Source organism: Aspergillus bombycis, assembly GCF_001792695.1.
Source record: "Aspergillus bombycis strain NRRL26010 chromosome Unknown contig00142, whole genome shotgun sequence".
Lineage (NCBI taxonomy): Eukaryota > Fungi > Ascomycota > Eurotiomycetes > Eurotiales > Aspergillaceae > Aspergillus > Aspergillus bombycis.
The window spans coordinates 13,769-32,422 of record NW_019170144.1 but is presented as its reverse complement, the minus strand read 5'-3'; the positions used below and the strand labels follow the sequence as shown (position 1 = coordinate 32,422).

At 48.4% G+C, this 18,654-nt stretch overlaps 4 protein-coding genes across 4 annotated transcripts; 3 read left to right on the top strand and 1 right to left on the bottom strand.

Moving 5' to 3' along the window:
- Positions 1-494: 494 nt before the first annotated feature.
- Positions 495-1,846, top strand: ABOM_010994 (glycoside hydrolase family 5 protein; the record flags this gene model as incomplete). The annotated part of the gene is made up of 6 exons (XM_022538122.1): positions 495-606; positions 663-721; positions 795-947; positions 1,001-1,065; positions 1,144-1,241; positions 1,317-1,846. The coding sequence occupies 6 exons, from the start codon at positions 495-497 to the stop codon at positions 1,844-1,846; spliced, it is 1,017 nt and encodes a 338-aa protein (XP_022384190.1).
- A 1,642-nt stretch (positions 1,847-3,488) lies between these two features.
- ABOM_010993 (SUR7/PalI family protein) lies at positions 3,489-4,523 on the top strand (the record flags this gene model as incomplete). The annotated part of the gene is made up of 2 exons (XM_022538121.1): positions 3,489-3,626; positions 3,684-4,523. 2 exons carry the CDS (start codon positions 3,489-3,491, stop codon positions 4,521-4,523), a joined length of 978 nt encoding a protein of 325 aa, XP_022384197.1.
- A 793-nt stretch (positions 4,524-5,316) lies between these two features.
- Positions 5,317-9,001, bottom strand: ABOM_010992 (uncharacterized protein; the record flags this gene model as incomplete). The annotated part of the gene is made up of 2 exons (XM_022538120.1): positions 5,317-8,793; positions 8,852-9,001. The coding sequence occupies 2 exons, from the start codon at positions 8,999-9,001 to the stop codon at positions 5,317-5,319; spliced, it is 3,627 nt and encodes a 1,208-aa protein (XP_022384196.1).
- Positions 9,002-9,718: 717 nt separating this feature from the next.
- Positions 9,719-17,331, top strand: ABOM_010991 (1-phosphatidylinositol-3-phosphate 5-kinase FAB1; the record flags this gene model as incomplete). Its single annotated transcript, XM_022538119.1, has 3 exons — positions 9,719-10,915; positions 10,981-17,153; positions 17,208-17,331. 3 exons carry the CDS (start codon positions 9,719-9,721, stop codon positions 17,329-17,331), a joined length of 7,494 nt encoding a protein of 2,497 aa, XP_022384195.1.
- Between the last annotated feature and the right edge of the window lie 1,323 nt (positions 17,332-18,654).

Here is an 18,654-nt window from a genome sequence, read left to right as displayed (position 1 = left end):
ATTTCATCTCCGTGGCGTTTCATCCAAGGGCCAAGACGGCAAAAGGGAACCCTACATAATTTCCAACTTTGTCCCCGGATAATTCTGATGAGCGTTGGCTGATCTAGTCGCTGCTCTCGTCACTCCACTCTTCAGATAATTGATTAAACGTGGGTCCTGTTTTCTCAACAACCGAGATGTCAATGGCTTTGCGTTCCCTACGGGCCGAAACCCCGACATCCAGTATGTTCGTTCCGGATCGGCATGTTTCAAGTCATGAATTCCACGAATCAGTTCCTGCTATCCATGGTAAAAGGAAGAAGCCCCAGCGCAAAGATGTAGTGAATTATCAACTTCTTCCGGGGCCGATTGAGGGGACTTCTCAAACTTTAGTATATATAATATTGTCAGTTCCCCGGCCATGAAGGATTGTTGCACAAACAGTTGATCTGTTGTCGATCCTTCGATATTCTTCTCCTTTGTTCTCGTTTGTTTCATTCCGAGCTCTCGTTACGATGAAATTCCATAACCTTTTCTTTGCTGCCGTAGCTGGCTCTGCGGTTGCTGCTCCTCTGGCTAAGGAGCAGAAAAAGAGGGATTCGGTTTTCCAATGCTCGTTAGCCCCGTGTTATCTTCTTTCCCCAGATTGTAGTGTGAAATAGCTGTGCTAACAAGCAATACAGGGTTTGGCGCCAATGAGTCGGGAGCTGAATTTGGCGAGAACAACCTCCCTGGTGTATGGGTATGTGGCCTCGAGCAAATGATCACCATACGCAATGAGATGTCTGTTCACCAACTGAGTGTAATTGCTACAGGGTACAGATTATATCTTCCCGGATGTCTCGGCCATTACCACCCTGATTGATAAGGGGATGAATATATTCCGTATCCAATTCAAGATGGAGAGGTTGGTTCCGGACTCGATGACGGGGGCATACGATGAGGCCTACCTGACAAACTTGACAACAGTAAGTTGCTCATCCGCCAAGGGAAAGATCTTAGGTATTGACGATACTTACAGGTGGTCAATGCTGTCACTGATGCGGGTGTCCATGCTATCTTGGACCCCCATAACTATGGCAGATTGTGAGTATCTCGAAGGCTACGAACCAGAGTACCAGGGAAGGTTAAACATGAGAATGCCGTCTAACTTGATCATGACAGCAATGGCGAGATCATCTCCACTGCATCTGACTTCCAAACATTCTGGAAGAACCTGGCAGGACAGTTCAAGAGCAACTCCTTGGTCATCTTCGATACCAGTAAGTCGGCCCAATCGATTTTTCCCCCATGATCGCATTGAGTTGGATAACATCGATCCTAACACCAACTCGCAGACAATGAATACCATGACATGGACCAAGAACTGGTTCTGAACCTCAACCAAGCCGCCATCGACGGGATCCGAGAGGCTGGCGCTACGGAGCAATATATCTTCGTTGAAGGTAACTCGTGGACCGGGGCCTGGACCTGGACCGATGTGAACGACAATATGAAGAGCTTGGAGGATCCCCAAGACAAGATTGTCTACCAGATGCACCAGTATTTGGACTCGGATGGGTCAGGTACCTCCGAGGCCTGTGTGTCTGGTACGATCGGCCAGGAGCGCGTCACCAGCGCTACTCAGTGGCTCAAGGACAACAACAAGGTCGGTATCATCGGTGAGTTCGCCGGTGGAAACAACGACCAGTGCAAAACCGCCGTGACGGGCATGCTGGATTATCTGGCTGAGAACACCGACGTGTGGAAAGGTGCGATTTGGTGGGCGGCCGGCCCATGGTGGGGAGATTATATGTACAATCTGGAGCCTCCAAGCGGAGTTGCGTTCACGGGAATGTTGGACGTCCTGCAAGCATACCTGGGATAGGAACACTGCGAAGGACAGAGTGTGAGATAGTCTCAGGTTGTCATTTTTGTCATTCCGGTGCTGAGCACATTGCGGATAGTTCTATTGCAGGATGTTCTAAATGCAACCACGGTCGGCAAAAGAAGACGGCAAAGTACGCCTGTACACGTAAATCAAGTTGTTGACGGTTCAATCGATAGACTCGAGAACCCTTCTGACATGAATGGAATGACCCACCGATTCGTAGGGCATGGACCAAGAAGCACAGCCCCCGGTCCGCATGGATGGGTACTAGTCTAACCCTGTACAGTAACCTGGTGGCCAAGCCTTGAATAAAAATGAGGATTTTTTTTTGTCAAGGGGACTCAGGAATCGCTCCACTATGTCGGCAGTGTCGTTCAATTAAAGAGATGCCTAAAGGTTAACCGTAAGCTTGAACTCGCAAGTGCTTGGTCCTTGCATGCATCTATTGCATGCCTACAGATGCTGCTGACCGGTCCTTTGACTGACTGCGCGATCACCATGATGGTACGGAGTACTGGTCGAAAAATGGCGTGAATGAATACTAGTAATTCACACAAAGATGGAATTAATTCTCCGCCCAAATTTCACCTTGAGGGCTGAAATGAGGTGCCTGATTGATCCAGTGGGAGAATTTTGTTGGATCCAGTGGAACGGGAAGGGATTCTTTCTGCTTTAACCGGATCTGGTAATCCGTTGGCTGCCTTAAGGCAGCCGGTCTTTGAGCTGTACGGAGTACAAGTACTACTACTAGTAACTACTAGTAGTACAGAGCAGTAGTAGTACTCCGTAGCACTACTCAGTTTCCCGTATGTCGTCTGGAACGAGTCAAGCTGCCAAGCTTGAAATAGGGAAGCCTGCCTGCGCCTTCCACTACGTAGTCTAGAAGGATGGTTATTTTAATACTGCGAGTAGTAAGTAGTACTAAGGAGGCCGTGTTGTGGTCCACCATGCCTCAGATCAGTTTCAATTTGACAACTTTAATTCCGATTGTGGTTCTCTCGTCTCAGGATGATTCTAAAGACTTACGAGCGGCAGATAGGGTACCAGGTAGGTATAGTCTGCGTTTACAAAAGATCGTCGACGACTACCTACGAAATCTCGTAATGCTAAGACGACGACGCGTACTGCGTCGGAGGACTCCAGCCACTTATGACGTGGCGGTAGGGCTGCGGTGACCCCGCCACGAGGCTCGAGTGCCCCCGATCCGGTTTAGCGCCATACGACTGGTCCCGTTGGACTCGTATGGTAAATAACCCACTCCCGGAGTTGCGGTGGAAACCTGGCATGAATTTATAGAAACAGAGCGTGGCGTAGTCCTCCGCCCGATCCCCTGATTGGTCCGATGATCTGTAAAAAGAAAAAAGAAAAAGAAAAAGAAAACCTAACCTGCGCCTCCCCAGCAAAGTAAAGTTGATTGATACTGACGATCATCGGGCAGCCCATCTTAAAAACAACGCGATTCTCTCCCGTCTGACAAACTCCCTGCCATCCTATTTTATCTGTTCATTCAATTTACCCTCTTAACCACCCGTCCTTCACTCACGGTCGGTTTCTTTCATCTATCTCTCTATCTCCCCTACTTCCGACATCCAGTCAGATTCACACAGAGAACAACTTCTACATCATCCACACCGTCATCATGGGTAAAGGCGGTCGGGTTTTGTGTATCATCACGCCGTATGCACTCACCATCGCTTCGTTGGTATGCCTCATCATCGTCGGGCTGGGCTGCACAAATTCTGGCTCAAGCACATTAAATGACCTCTACTTCTTCCGGGTAAGCATGTTGCCCGTCTCGTTGCGATCGGGCAACGCCGACTGACAATATCTTTAGGCCGATCTGCAGAACATGACAACAACCGCATCGAGCAAAAGCACCGTATCTCAGGCTCTCTCCGATGCCGGTGTGACCGTTTCAGATGGAGATATCTCCGCGGCCTTGGAACAGGTCCAGAAGCAGTTTGACCTCAAGGACTTTTACAACATTGGTCTGTGGGGCTACTGTGATGGAAACGTCACCAACAACGATTTCGAAGTTTCGGAGTGCTCGAAGCCTAAGGGAGAGTTCTGGTTCAACCCCATCGAGGTCTGGAACTTGGAGGAGACCGGCGTCGAGAATGGCCTTCCCAGTGGCCTGCGCAAGTCTTTGAACCTCTACAAGAACGTCTCCAAGTGGATGTTCATCGCCTATATCGTCGCCTTCGTCGCCACGGTTGTCGAATTGGTCGTCGGTGTCTTCGCTATCTGCAGTCGCTGGGGTAGCTGCGTCACCACGCTTATCTCTGGTGTTGCTTTCCTCTTCACTGCCGCAGCCTCCGTCACTGCTACGGCCATGTTCGCCACCGTCACCGGTGCCTTCAACGAGAACCTGAAGGACTATGGTATGCACGGTAGCATGGGAAAGAACATCTATGTCACCACCTGGTTGGCTGTCGCCTTCTCCTTGGGAGCTGCTCTGTTCTGGATGCTCAGCACCTGCTGCTGCTCTGGTCGCTCCCCCTACAACCACAAGAACACTCCTCGCGGTGTCACGGCCGAGAAGACCCCTTACACCTATGAGCCTCTCGGCCCTCAGGGCAACCAACAAGCCTCTCCCTACAATACCTCCTACCCACCACCCCCTCCTCCTACTCAGAACCGGTCAAATGCCTATGAGCCCTTCCGCCATGTCTAAGCGAAACCATACATGAGCGAATCATATTTCAAAACAAGTCAACAAAGGAAATTCTTGTTTTTTTACAAAAAAATAACATGGTCATACAATTCGACCAATGACAATCTGATGATCCGATTTGAGCTTTTATTGAAACACCTCAGCGAGGATCCTCATTTATGAACATAATGCCAAGTTGCAGCATGAGCCGTTTGGGATTTGTATTGTACTTCTGTGTTTTATTATTCGACTGGGTGGATACATAATTCTCGCCTGTTTTCTTCGTTTGTTCTGGAATTTTACCGCGGATATAGATTGATGTCAATGACATAGATACCCTCCTTCAATTTACTTTCTACTTTACATTGACATTATTCCTTGCTGTGAGAAGTAGTGTTTTGAAATATGTCTCCAGATCTCGGAAACATCGTTCTCTAATGTGCTTTTGCACTCTTAATAAACTCGGATTGCATACATAGGAAGCGTATTCGGTAGTTGCTCAGCTACAACCTGTCATAGCTTTCATTGTAAGTGTTCGATATCAGTTCGTGGTGGTACATGGAACGTAGAATATAAATACAGTCAGTTCAACACCTCCAGTGAATCTGCATCACTCATAGCACCCGAATTAGCCATCGAGAAGCAAACGCTGATAACAAAGATATTATCTAAAACATTAAGTCCATCATAAGTGAAACACAAAAGGTGTATTGACATAATACATTTTTCAACAAGAGAAGGGTAAAGTTTGGCACGGTGGTTCAGAGAACCAGAGAAATGACAGGTAGAGAGGACTCGCTGCTCAAAACAAACATTATTCTGACGGGTTGGAATAGCACGGCAGCTGAATCACTCCCTTTTCATCTGTAGGGATGCGTGCCCAGTCGCGACGGAACTTGCGTTGAGAGAAGACATTCTGGTCTGCTTGAGCCCACTTTTTAAAGGGCGTATCGGGGTCGTCGCACCAGCTGGGCTTTGTTGGGAAGAGATGTCGGAGGGAGAGAAACCAGTTCTCGTTGGGACTCTCTGCTTCATTGGCTGCTTCTGATTCATTGTCTGAAAGGGGAGCCTCAAGCGCTGTGGGGGATTCTTCGTCCCCTAGCTCAATACTGGCTGTTTCGTGTGTTTCATCCATAAACTCGTCTTCCTCGCTATTGATTTCGCTTTCTGCGACGACGGACTCGTTACCATCTAGGTTTCTCAATGTGCTGAGCTGAGTATTCATCTCTAAGCGTAACTGTTCATCAACCCCCAAGGCCTGTTCGTCTACCTCAGGTTGCTGTACCTCGGCTTCTGAACGTTCTTCGGCGGTCTCCCGAGTATGTTCTTCGACCTCTGTATGTTGACCGTCGCCAGGGGAACACACGTTATTCTTCGTATGTTGAGTGGGTGACGACATGGTGAATGACATTCTATCAACATCCGTGTCGGATTGGGTACTCTGGGTTGCTGGTCCAAAGGAGTGCGTGTGGAAGTTCGAAAATTTATCCACAAGACTAGTAGTAAACGAAGTGTCTGCGCCATTTCGAAGGCGTGATGGGCTCACCGCCGCGTCAGAGAGGCTTGGAGGGTTATCTTGTGCTGCAACCGCTTTGATCCCTTCTGCAGTAAGACTTCGTTTTTTATGAGTTGGTTTAGAAAAGTGTGATGTGAAATAATCTTCGTAGCCTAGCGATTTTGTCTCCAAAGAAAGACATTGCTCTAGGTAGTGCGGATATTCCTCCAAGTGCTTGATAACGAAATCGTCCCACAAGAAAGACCGCTGTAAGCTTCCTTTGTCTCGCACGGCTTGCAATATTGCACACAGCTTTCTGAAATGTGGAAAGTCTCCAACATAGGTTGGATAATCATTTCGAAACTTCTCATGTATCCTTTGCGCCTCCAAGTGTTCTGCAGAGTGACGAATATAATCCTGGCGACGAGAAACGAGACCGGAAGCTGGTCTGGTTTCCCCTTCAATGCCTGCATCCATACTCTCATCGTGCGTGAATTTATGTCTTTTTGAATAAGGTGCCTTTTCAACCTCAATATTGGATGCAGGGCGCTTTAAAGATGATATTTTACTATGCCCATGTGTGTCACATGGCAAACCCTGACTTGGCACTAACTCAGGTCCTTTATCCTCGAACTCCATTGAGGGGAGCACTTCGTCGTGGGATGAAAATGGCTTAGAGGAACCCAGAGATTCGAGTGTAGACATAGGTATAGGGGCATTTGAGTCATGCTCTTCAGGTGCGGAAGAGTCGAAGACAAGGGCAGTGTGGGAGTTAGGAGTTGCATCTGGCATCGACCAGTCACTAGTATTCATCTGTGTCCCGAGAACGCCATTGTCATTGGTCTCACCAGCTTCATCGATCCTTGAAACATTCGTAGTCTGGGTGCCTTCTGTATCATTGCCGTTGGTCGTGTATGTGTTGAGGATGCGTGATTGAGACGACGATTTGGCCACCTGGGATGATGACTGTTCTATGTGGTGCGATTCCAGACCGGCCTTATCCTTGTCCAGCCTCGTAGAACGTAGGTGTCTGAGATTAGCTAAAGGCGTGTCCAAAACTTGAACATGCCCTCGTGCGGGAAGTGAAGATCCGGAACTGACAATGCCTTGCTCCGACTGGTTGGTAGAGTTCGATTGTTGTGACCCACCAAGTGGACAAGGAACGGACGTATCCATGACTGAATCTTCACTTTCCGCATCAGATTCCTCTTGGATTTTGTGTCCAGCAGCGCTGGTATTGTTATGCACAGGTTTAGAGATATGCTCCTCGTTCACACTGTTTTCAAACAGCGAATTCTTCATGTGTAGATCATTGCCCTCTTGGACTGCGGAAATAGCTCGGCTGTCTCGCTGGTTTTCGCACACTGGCGTCGAACTGACTTCCGTTGGTTGCTTCTCTTCTCGTGCGCTGCTCGGCCTTGTAATACGTACGCCGGTACGCATCTTTATCGCCCTCGTCACAGGGCTACTGTCTGACGGTAGTAGTCGAGGACGGGAAACACGTTCAGGAGAACTCTCAGACCATTCCGATGTTACCGGTTCATCATCGGACTCTGCATTCGTTTGAGCTGTAGGGCAGTTGATATCTGGTGAAACTTCATGAGACTCAGCCCGCTCGGACTCGAAGCCCCCTAGTCCTTCTCGTTCACTTAAATGCCTCCTCTGCAGCGCAATTTGATTCCACTGGGCTAAAATTTCAGGTGGTACATGGCCTTTGATGGAGTCGCCATGATCGGGTGGCACCCATTGACGAGTGTGCTGCTCAAGTAATGTAACTTGATTTCTGGGTATCATGATGTCCCTAGTTCTAATATCAGTCATACCGTACCAGGGGTCTGTGTGGCTAGAGCTTGAATTCTCAGATGGGTGCTTCATTTCAGGTAGCTTTTGCTTTGGTGATGACCGTGGTGAAGTGAGATTTTCATGATCCTGTCCATGTTGTACATCTATCTTACTTATCGTGCCCCCATCGATTTTCGTGGTTGGCAACTTATGACCTGCATCGTATCGCTCCTGGGAAGCTGTGTGACTATTATGCTGAGCAAGACGTATCAGTTCAGAACGAGAGTCTAACGGAGACCCTTGAGCTCCTTCAACATGAGAAAGATCATTGCAGCTTTTAGCAGCTTGTGGGATATTTTCCCGTACCTCAGTCCTGTCGGGATATTCGTCGTTGGCTGGAATGGCAACCGTTTCATGCTCTCTATTATCTGGCAAACTACTGTCGGCCGGCTTGGCATGAGATTCCAAGTATCCAAGTAGCGCATTCGAAATTGCCGAGCTGCGCTTAGTTTGAATTGGGGGCACCATGGTCGGTACTCCCGAATCCACGAAGGATGTCTGGGCCTGGGACTGTAGGAACTGTTGCGAGGCATGCTTTTCAGAGACGTGAGTTTGAGATTTTGGAAAGTCATCCAAGGAATACGCCTTTGGCGAAGTCGCAGCTCGGTGACTCTCCCAAGACTTGATGGTTTCGAAAACCTTCCTCATCAAGCCTCGTATCTTTGCACTCTTCTTAATTAATTTGCCTTGTGGCGCGCCTTTGTACTTGCCCTTGTGCCACGCAATACTAAGATTCCTAACATATAAATGAATTTTCGGAGCAGATATGGCATATTCGAGCACTATCTCATAGTCAAGTAGCTGGGCGAAATGATTTAGAGTCACGTCTCTGTTTAATGGACGTTCGCCTGTCTCCTTTCTGAGTGCCTCCAAAGATTCTTTTGCTAGCACTGCTTCGATCTGAGTTTTGAAGTCGGTTAATGTTGCCACATTTCTTCCCTCGCTTTCTTCCCACTAAAAACAATTATGAAGCGGTTAGAATATAATATACCTTCAATGACTGGAAGCTTACATTGAGAACTATAGTGCACTGTGGAGAGCGACGGGCAAAACGAAGATTACTGCCATCGTCCACGAATTCCGAGCTGTCCATCTGGCCCTTGATGTAACGGGAAAGAAGGTCTTCAACCAGTGGCGTAACCCACCCATTCATTGAAGTCATTGTGTAAAAGCAGAAATCGCGTCAGAATAGAAAGCGTCATAGTCTGGTATACAATAGTCCGGTATAACGCATGACTGTCAGTCAAATTGCGGGAGGGACTTTTCTTTTAGACAGGTTGATTAGATAGAGTGGCCATAATATACATCATAGTTCAGGGAACTGCATCGTCCATCCCAAGTGCCATTCATTCTTAAAGCATAAGGGTGAATCGACATATAAGGCGCTGTTACCTCATGGATACTAGCAGTCTTTTGTTCTTTCCTCCATTCGGACTTGACGCGGTTTTAGACGCGCCTCACCGCCCAGGGACCACACCAGCCACAGCTCCCTGCTCCGCCACCACCACCACCACCACGTCATTGGGCAGCATGTCACGGGCATTTTGGCGGGCCTTGTGCATGGAAAAGAAAAGCATCGGTCAATCTGTATCTCACCCTCAAACGCGTCCGTGCAAATATTCATATATCCGTTTGAACTATAACTGATTGAAGTTTGCGGTATATCCCAAACGATGCGGAGCCAATCTTCCTATGCATGGATACGCTCAACACAGTCTCCAATTAGTTCCCTTCACAGGCGATCGAGGCTTTTCCACAGGTAGATGCGACGGACGTTTGCGATTATTTACCTTCTAGTGAGCCAGGAGTGATTTGCCTACAACATCTAGCCTTTCGAAGCCCCGTATTTCTCATTCGTCTAGATACGGGCAAAGCCTTGATGGCTTCACAGCAGTCCCAAGGGACGTCAAGTCCATCCGCATCGTCTATCTTTCTTCCGCTAGGACGACGAGGCTCTCGGACATCTTTATCAACCCACGCCGAACGGAAGGGCCTAAACGCTGCACTAGACCAAATTCATACAGCAGCTTACCAGTCCGATTCTCTTACCACATTTAACGACTTTACCAATCCACCCGCTCCCACTTCCGCGACTGAAGAAAAAAGCTTCTCAGGCGAGCTACAAGGAGGCTTGAGTGGGTTATATAGTCGGTTTCGAACTTCCGTGGGCGGGGTCAGGGACATTGTAAGCGGCGTGGGAAGATCGCTAGACAGATCCTCCACTGAGGACCATGGAATAAGAAGTCCTCCGTCTGAGCGCTCCGTCTCGAAATCTGCTCATGGCTCGACAGCTTCCATACCGGATTCTCAGCAGTGCCAACCGGGTTCGTCTCAGGGCTCAAAATTACACTCACCAACATCCGTAACTCACCAATCTACGCAAGATGGCTTTCCTTCCCTACTGGCTGGAAAAGGCTCCAGGCTTTCGTCGAAAACTGCGAGTATATCCTCCAAGGCCTCTGTCTCACCCTCGCCTGCGATGAAGTCTCCTGTTGTGCCGTTGCCCAAAAGCACGACCAATTCAGTGGCTGTAGACCCGACAGTTACTGAGCTTCATGTCAACGCTATCAAGGAACCTCATAACTCGAGCAACAACTCCGTGAATCTCTCCTCTCACAGCTTTCAATCGATCGATTCAGTTAGCACAGACAAAGAAGATGGCCCTCTCACTGCGTCTATAAGCTCTTCAGGGTGGAGCCAACGAATATCATATTCCCCGGTCTTGCAGGCGAAGGCCCAGCATTTCTCGTTTGAAGGCTCGGGCACTTCAGATGTTAGCAGGTCATCTACAATGAACAGTCAGGTCCCGGATAGTTTTAAGAGATCAGATAGCCAAGTCACTCATGAATTAGATACATCAATGCCTGGTCCGGTGCGAAAAGCGAGGCATTCAGTCGAAGGAGTACATGATGGGACGGAGAGAATCAGGTCGAATTCGGGGGCTTCGTTCAACCCAGATAAATCTGTTGCTGCTCCAGTTTCTGCAGCGAGTAATGCCTCTCAATTCCCCGGTAATGCTGACAACTCGTTTCCCGATAATCAGCCTCCATCTACTGCTGCGACACATATGCCAGTGGTAGAGAGGGAAGGCCCGCCGAAAGAATCCTCAAAGGCACTTGTCAAGAATAAACCCAAGGAAAGACTCGTTCCTCCAAGCTCGAGCCGCTTACCGGGATATGTGGCTTCTCAAGCCTCCCCAAGCGATATATCGATGGCTCTGCTGCTGTTACTCCGCTGGGCACAACGGTTGACTACGGACCCAGTCAGGATGGCCGTAGCTGGCGTTCTCATGCGACTGGTGATGGTGTTATGTCCCAACTCCGGAGTAAACTGCTCAGTAAAGATTTTTGGATGAGAGATGAGAATGCAAAAGACTGCTTCCATTGCGGCGAACCTTTCTCTACTTTTCGACGCAAACATCACTGTCGGACCTGCGGCCAAATTTTCGACTCAAAATGCACGCTTCTAATCCCTGGAGACAGATTCGGTCAACCGGGCACTATACGTGTCTGCAAGCCGTGTGAGGCTATGATTAATGGACATGATGATGATTCTTCAGAGTTCTCAGATAGCGAACAGAACCCAGTTGTGGTCAATCCTCGAGTCTCCGATCTGGGTTTGGGAGGTTACCCGCGTCCCTCTGCCGACGACGATGACACATCCTCTATAGTCTCGCAATCGATAGATCATGTTATGAAAACACCAACAATGGCCATCCCGGCAACAAGACGTGCTGGTGAAGGCCATAATCGCCGGTCGGCTGTCCTAGAGATCAGCCCAGATCGGCCATTAGCAAGGCCAACATCCTCAAGATCGCTCAAGTCATCGCTTAGTGGGAGGACTCATTCAATGGGCCATAAGCGCCACCACTCTCGTCAGCAATTTATTCGAAACTTCAAGCCTTATCATGATGATCGAGCCCCCTTCCAGAGGCGGCATGTAGAGGACACTGCTCTTGAATCACGACTACCTGCGTTCCACAAGGACAACATCATCGATCCAGATCTGGCACAGTACCTCTCTGATGATGCTTCGAGTGGCGACGAGCAGCCAAGCCTGCTATCAGCCGTATCAGAAGGGTCATTGTCTAAAAGCGGTGGTGACAATGAAAGAACAACGTTTGGAGGATTTCTCGCTGCCATGAAAAAAGGCAGGTCTGCATTTGGGGACAGGAGCTTTGCAAACTACAGCCATGTCGGCCGCGAACCAGATGAGGGTAGCATCAGCAGCTCGAGAGCAGTGAACCTCCCTCGTCCTCGCCGGCGTAATCTTAGCGTTGCGAGCAGTGTTCACCAACGGCCCTCGCCCAGGGCATCCAAAGACAGTGTTTTCAACCAACAAGACTCTCCAACTGCTGCTCACGTATTCCCTACTGGGGTAAATTCTAGCGGATTCAAGATGACGCGAAGCTCGTCTATGAGAGGAGCTGGTGCTCCGCCGGTAGAATTGAATATGGCTAGCCTACAACATGTTCGCAAGCTCCTCCGTCAACTTCTGAAAGATGCTTCGATACCTCATGTCCAGAGCTGGGAGACTGCGCTGCTACCCATACTCCTGAAAGCAGCGGATGAGGTTGATCCAGACGTTCAGGGTGGTGACGATATGGATATTCGTCATTACGTGAAACTCAAAAAGATCTTGGGCGGTCGACCTGGGGATACTTCCTATGTATCTGGCTTAGTTTTCACAAAAAACCTTGCCCTCAAAAGCATGTCTAGATGCATCCCGCAGCCGAAGATACTGATAATTGCTTTCCCACTCGAATATGCTCGTCATCAGCAACATTTTATGAGCTTAGAGCCTGTCATTCGCCAGGAGCGTGAGTTCCTCGAGAATTTAGTAAGCAGAATAGCTGCTTTACGACCTAATCTGCTCCTGGTCGAGAAGAATGTCTCTGGGCTAGCTCTAGAGCTGCTGGACAAAGCCAAAATTGCAACGGCATATAATGTCAAGTCTTCTGTTCTTGAAGCTGTATCACGATGCACCCAGACTAGGATAATCACATCCATGGATAAACTTGTTACCACTCCTGTGACTAGCGAGTGCGGTAGTTTCGATGTCAAGACATATGTCTACAACGGACGCAAGAAGACATACATGTATTTGTCCGGCTGCCGCAAAGAGCTCGGGTGTACAATTGTTCTTCGTGGTGGTGATAGTGAAGTGCTCTCGAAGGTGAAACGGATTACCGAATTCATGACCTACGTCGTTTACAACCTTAGGTTGGAGACTTGCCTAATGAGAGATGAGTTTGCTCAGATGCCGGCGTCATCCGAGACCGAAGCCGACAGGGGGGCGATTGATGCGGCACGCCCAAGCGTCTTAGCTACAGCGAATAAGTGTGGAGAGAAATCAGGTTCCCCTCCATCAAGCCAACAGCAGGATTCGAATGAGAAGAATGATGGATCTATCGCAGAAAAGTCCACTGTTGCCAGTGAGGTTACAGAAGTGCCTGATGACGTTCCCATGCCGACGTACTACCAGGACTTCGTGCATGATAGTGAGGCAAAGATTCTCTCTGCCTCTCCGTTCGTCAAATTCGAGCCCCCTTACCTGCTTAAACGCGCAAGAGAAATGGAACGGAGGCTAGCCTACTTGAAACGCCTACGAGACCAGAACCTCGACTTTGACCCATCATTAGATGAGAAAACTAGGTCACAAAAGTTCGTTCTTGTAACTCCTGAAATGGTCCACGAATCACCTCAAGACGCTTCCCCGAAAGTAAAGGAGGTTTTGCATGCGGCTCATGACGCCGAGTATGACAGAGCCCTGCACAATTATCAAACTCAGAAACGTCAATGGGAAGCCTATATTGCTGGAGCAGCCGGCGTTTTTGACCCATATGCACATCAGAATATTGTCGTTCTCTTTAGTCTTGTCTGCACTACATCGTCAATTCCTTGCTCAGGTCCGGATCTGCTTGCCTTGGAATACTATAACGAGCACGGTGATGACGCAATGTTTGAACCCGACTGTGCGCTTGGCCAATATGTTGAGGATATATGCCTCAATGCCAATGCTACTTGCAACGTAAATGGTTGTGAGAAGCGGATGTTTGAACATCACCGTCAGTACGTACATGGAGAAGCCCAAATAAGCGTTTTCATTCAACCGTATCCTTCGAAACTCCGCGGCCTTCAGGACACAATTCTGATGTGGAGTGCCTGCAAAATATGTGGGAATGAAACCCAGGTCTTCCCAATGTCTGAAAGCACGTGGAAGTATTCGTTTGGAAAATATTTAGAACTTTCCTTTTGGAGCAAGAATCTTCATGCTCGGGCTGGCGTCTGTCCGCACGATTTGCAGCGTGACCACCTCCGCTACTTCGGCTTCAAAGATGTTGCCTTACGCATCCACTACGACCCCATCAATCTTCTCGAGATTATCGTTCCAAGGACACGGGTTACGTGGAAAGTGGACAACGATCTAAAGCTCAGGAATGACATTTACCTCAAGATTGAACAACGCCTGAACAAGTTCATGCTCTCTGTCAAAGCACGCTTGAAAGGCATTAATGTTGATAGTGTCATTCCCAAGCTGGCAGAAGATTGCAAGAGAGAAGTTGAAGCCCTAACCAAAAAGGCTAACGACGATCATGCCGCTTTGATCAAACAATTACAAGACAAGTATATCAATTCCCGTTATTGGGAGATTACTCCTCTAAACGAAGTGGCACGTTTTGCTCAGGAGAAAGTCGTTGAGTGGGATACTGCCTTTGCAGAATTCGAAAAGAACTTCTTTCCTTCCGAGAAGGATATTAGGAGACTGGCAACATTGCAGTTGAAGAAAATATTTTTAGACAAAGATGCATCTGTTACTTCTCTTACCTCAACTGAAGAAGCACTGACCACCCCTACGGAGCCTGAGAGCGAGAGTACTGAAGAGCCGGAAAAGCCACGTCCGATGCGTCGCATGACTTTGTCTCCGGAGAAGACGCAAAATGTCCTAGTATCTGTCGTTGAAGAACACTCAGGTAAAGAACAGAAAGCTGAGAGCCAAGACAATGGCCCCGCGAAGGTTGAAGAAACTGATACACCCAGCCCCTCACCTGCACCAGAGGAAAGGCTGTCATCTTCTCCTGCAGATGAAGCCATAGCGAAAAAAGAAGTGCAGCACCTGGACTTGGCGTTGCCTTCAAATCAACTTGAACAGACACTCGTGGATGTGAATGCTCCGAGCACGGTGGATAAGCCTGAATCAGCACCATTAGAAGCCAATTCGAGCAAAGGCGCCCTGGAGGTCACCATTCCCGAGCAAGGAGACCCCCAGGCACTAAACCATCGGAACTATGATGCTGAAAAACGGATGAACTCTCCCAATTCTCCTCCAAATCAACACCGTTCAGCAATTCCACGGCCAGCCGAGGGTATTACTAGGCGCAATGCAAAGGCAACTTCTCCACCCCTGTTCCGTGCTCAATCACAGCCAGCGCAGCTCCAGAAGGAAACAGGGTATGACAGTAACCCCCTGAAAGGGTTCAGAATCACCCCTGGGAGAATTGGTGGTCGCGATGGTGCCCCTAGCCCCCCTCCTTATGAAGTGAGGTTCAAGGGCCCAGACAAGAAGCTATCAGACCGGTTCGGTCTAAATGCCTTCCGTAACGGAAGACTCACGCCCGGTCCATCTTTAATACCTCGCTCGATACCGACAAGAAAGGGTCACACGCGTGTTTCTTCTCTGGCCAAGCACTTCGAGCAGTTGAGCCGAGAATTCGAAAAGGAGCGACAACGTGAAAGGGCTCAGCGAGCCGCCAAGCGTTCACAATCTCGTGCATTTCCGCTTGCAAGTTCAAAGCCAATTGTGGAAGTGTACAAAAATGTTAGAGAGGCAGTTGAAGAACGAGAACCTTCGGGAGAAGGGGAGGATCTCCTCTCGTCCGCGTCGCGGACTTCCATAGACGACTCAAGCAAAGACGGCGAAGCACTCCCAGCACAAACGTCTCAAGAAGAACAAAGAAAAGATCTTACTTCGCAAGAGCCGTCACCCACGCCAGTGGAAGCTGACAGCCTCATTCAGAATACAGATCAAATCCTATCAGAGGGTGAAGCAGAGGAGGTACATAGCGACGAGGATCACTCTTCAGTGAATGGGCTACAAGTTACAGATTCGAATGAAGAACTACCCAAGATGTCACCGGAAGATGAACAGCTCGACCTGAAAGAGTTCCCAAAACATGAAAGGAGCACGCTTCTGAAACTCCTAACGAACTTCTGGTCGGAGCGTTCTGCCAGTGGATGGACTCCCCTTGAATATCCACTGACCATGTCCGACCATGTCTTTGCAGATTGCGATATTATCGTACGCGAGGATGAACCGAGCTCGCTCATTGCATTCGCTTTAGACTCTCACGATTATAAAGAGAAGCTGGCGAGCATCCAGAAACGCTATGAGGAGCTCGATGAGAAAGACACGGATGTTGGGGAAGGCCCAGAAGCTATGAATGAAGCACGGGTTGAACATGCTCTTTTGAGATCTACGGGGACGCATCTCAAATATCAATTCCAGGAAGGTCAGGCAAAAATGCTTTGCAAGGTGTTCTATGCCGAGCAGTTCGATGCTTTGAGGAAGAAGTGCGGAATTGCCGAGCGTATTGTAGAATCACTATCCCGATGTGCGAAATGGGACTCCAAGGGGGGGAAAACGAAATCCATTTTCTTGAAGACGCTGGACGATCGGTTCGTTCTGAAATCGCTGTCGACTATCGAGACCCAGGCTTTCCTCAAGTTTGCTCCAGCGTATTTCCAGATCATGTCTGAAGCACTGTTTCATGAGTTACCGTCCGCAATCGCAAAGATGTTCGGATTCTACCAAGTAATTATCAAGAATCCTGCCACAGGCACCGAGTTTAACTGGTTTCTCTTGTTAATGGAAAACCTATTCTACGACCGCGTTCCGACGCGGATTTTCGACCTCAAGGGCTCAATGAGGAATCGCAAGGTACAGAGCACCGGAGAACGCAACGAGGTCCTGCTTGATGAGAACATGGTGGACTTCATCTACGAGACACCACTCTTCACCCGAGAACACTCTAAAAAACTTCTTAGTCAAAGTGTTTGGAACGACACTCTGTTCCTGGGCCGTCAAAATGTCATGGATTATTCACTCATGATTGCTATCGATGAGAGCCGGTCGGAGTTGGTAGTCGGCGTCATTGACTGCATTCGTACCTATACGTGGGACAAGAAATTAGAATCATGGATCAAGGACCGTGGATTCGCTGGTGGAGGTAAGAATCGGCCTACTGTGACCAGTCCCAAGGAATACAAGAGTCGGTTCAGGGAGGCAATGGCCCGATACGTCCTTCAAGCCCCAAGGTTAGTCACTTTTCGTAAAATTACATGAATTTAGTCCGCTAACAATACTGCCAGTTGTTGGAGTCAATTCCAACAGCCCCAGATGTATCGGTACACTCCGGTCGAGCAACCTCCAGGCCAGGCATACCATGCGTTGGACGGTGACACTGCCGAAGGAAATGAATCCAGTGGTTCCTAGAGGACTATTCAGCTTAGCCTCTATGATGATGATGAAAGAAGTATATGATTTTTACGACACGATCCATTCATTCCTTATGAATATAGCGACATAGCGAAGGCGTTCACAGCATCAGCATAGCGAATTGCGCATCCTCTCCTTTTTGGCCGTTCCTTTGTTTTTTTTTTGTTTTTTTGAGCATTTTCCTATGATTATCAATCACGAGATGTATTAATCTAATGTATTGACTGGGGCTGTATTATGAGAAACGGCATTGTGCACTTGTGTTTCAGTGTCCTCATACGAATCCATGTATCTATGACAACTCCACGTGAAATCAGAAAACAGTCCCGATTGATCCTCAAGTATTTCCAGAGTCTTGAAGCATAAAAAAGGAAAGGCAGGCAAGGCAAGGAATCCCGCCCAGGTCGCAATACCCAGACTATATTACGTACATGGCTTTGAAACAGAAAGTCCACAACGAGTGATGGGTGCTTATACTCGTTCCGTTTCACCGACCACAGACTTCCCCGAAAATCTCGGCGGAATTCGGGACACTTCGGGAACTTGATTTGCTCTCCACACCATTTCCATGCATATGCTTCGGGGGAGTATATCTTTTCCCTCGGTGCCTTTTTTCCCCTTTTCTTTTCTTTTCTTTTCTTTTTTGTTTTTCTTATCTGATTTTCTCCTTTTCGCACTCTAGGAATAGACCGTTGCAGGAGCGATTCTATGATTTTCGTCAAGTGTTATGAGAAAGGATCAATACCATACTCCCTTTACGAGGCGACATGCAAGTCTTCTTCCTGAGAGGCGTTTACATTGACTGCGGCCTCGGTAGAGGGGATTCCCCGCATTCATCTTTTAAGCCTTTTTGAATTTTCTTTTTTGGTTCCTGTTAAGGGGGGAAGATTTCGCTCTTCTTTCGTTCTTCTTCTATTTATTCCCTTACTTGTGGGAATGAATTCCATCGCGGAGATGATTTGCCCCCTCAATCACCTTGCTATATATACATACTATGTATGGGGTATACGGTCCTTGCTTTGACCGACGGAACCAAAGCCCCATGCCGGGAATGTAACTAACCTACAGTTGACTCGAGACTTTCTGGAAGTCTTCACCTAACATGAATCCTATGGTTCCTCGAACTCAATTGACGAATCTGATCGTTATGAACGTGAACATGAAGATCATTAATCTAGCTTTTGATCGCAAGAAACCACCAAAAAGCAGGCAGGCTAACTAACGCCAACTCAAGATGAATACAGATTATGTTCTGAAGGGTGAGTCTCCTCGTGCGCTTCCAGACCGAATGGGCAGACAAGAGCACACACTCCATGGCCA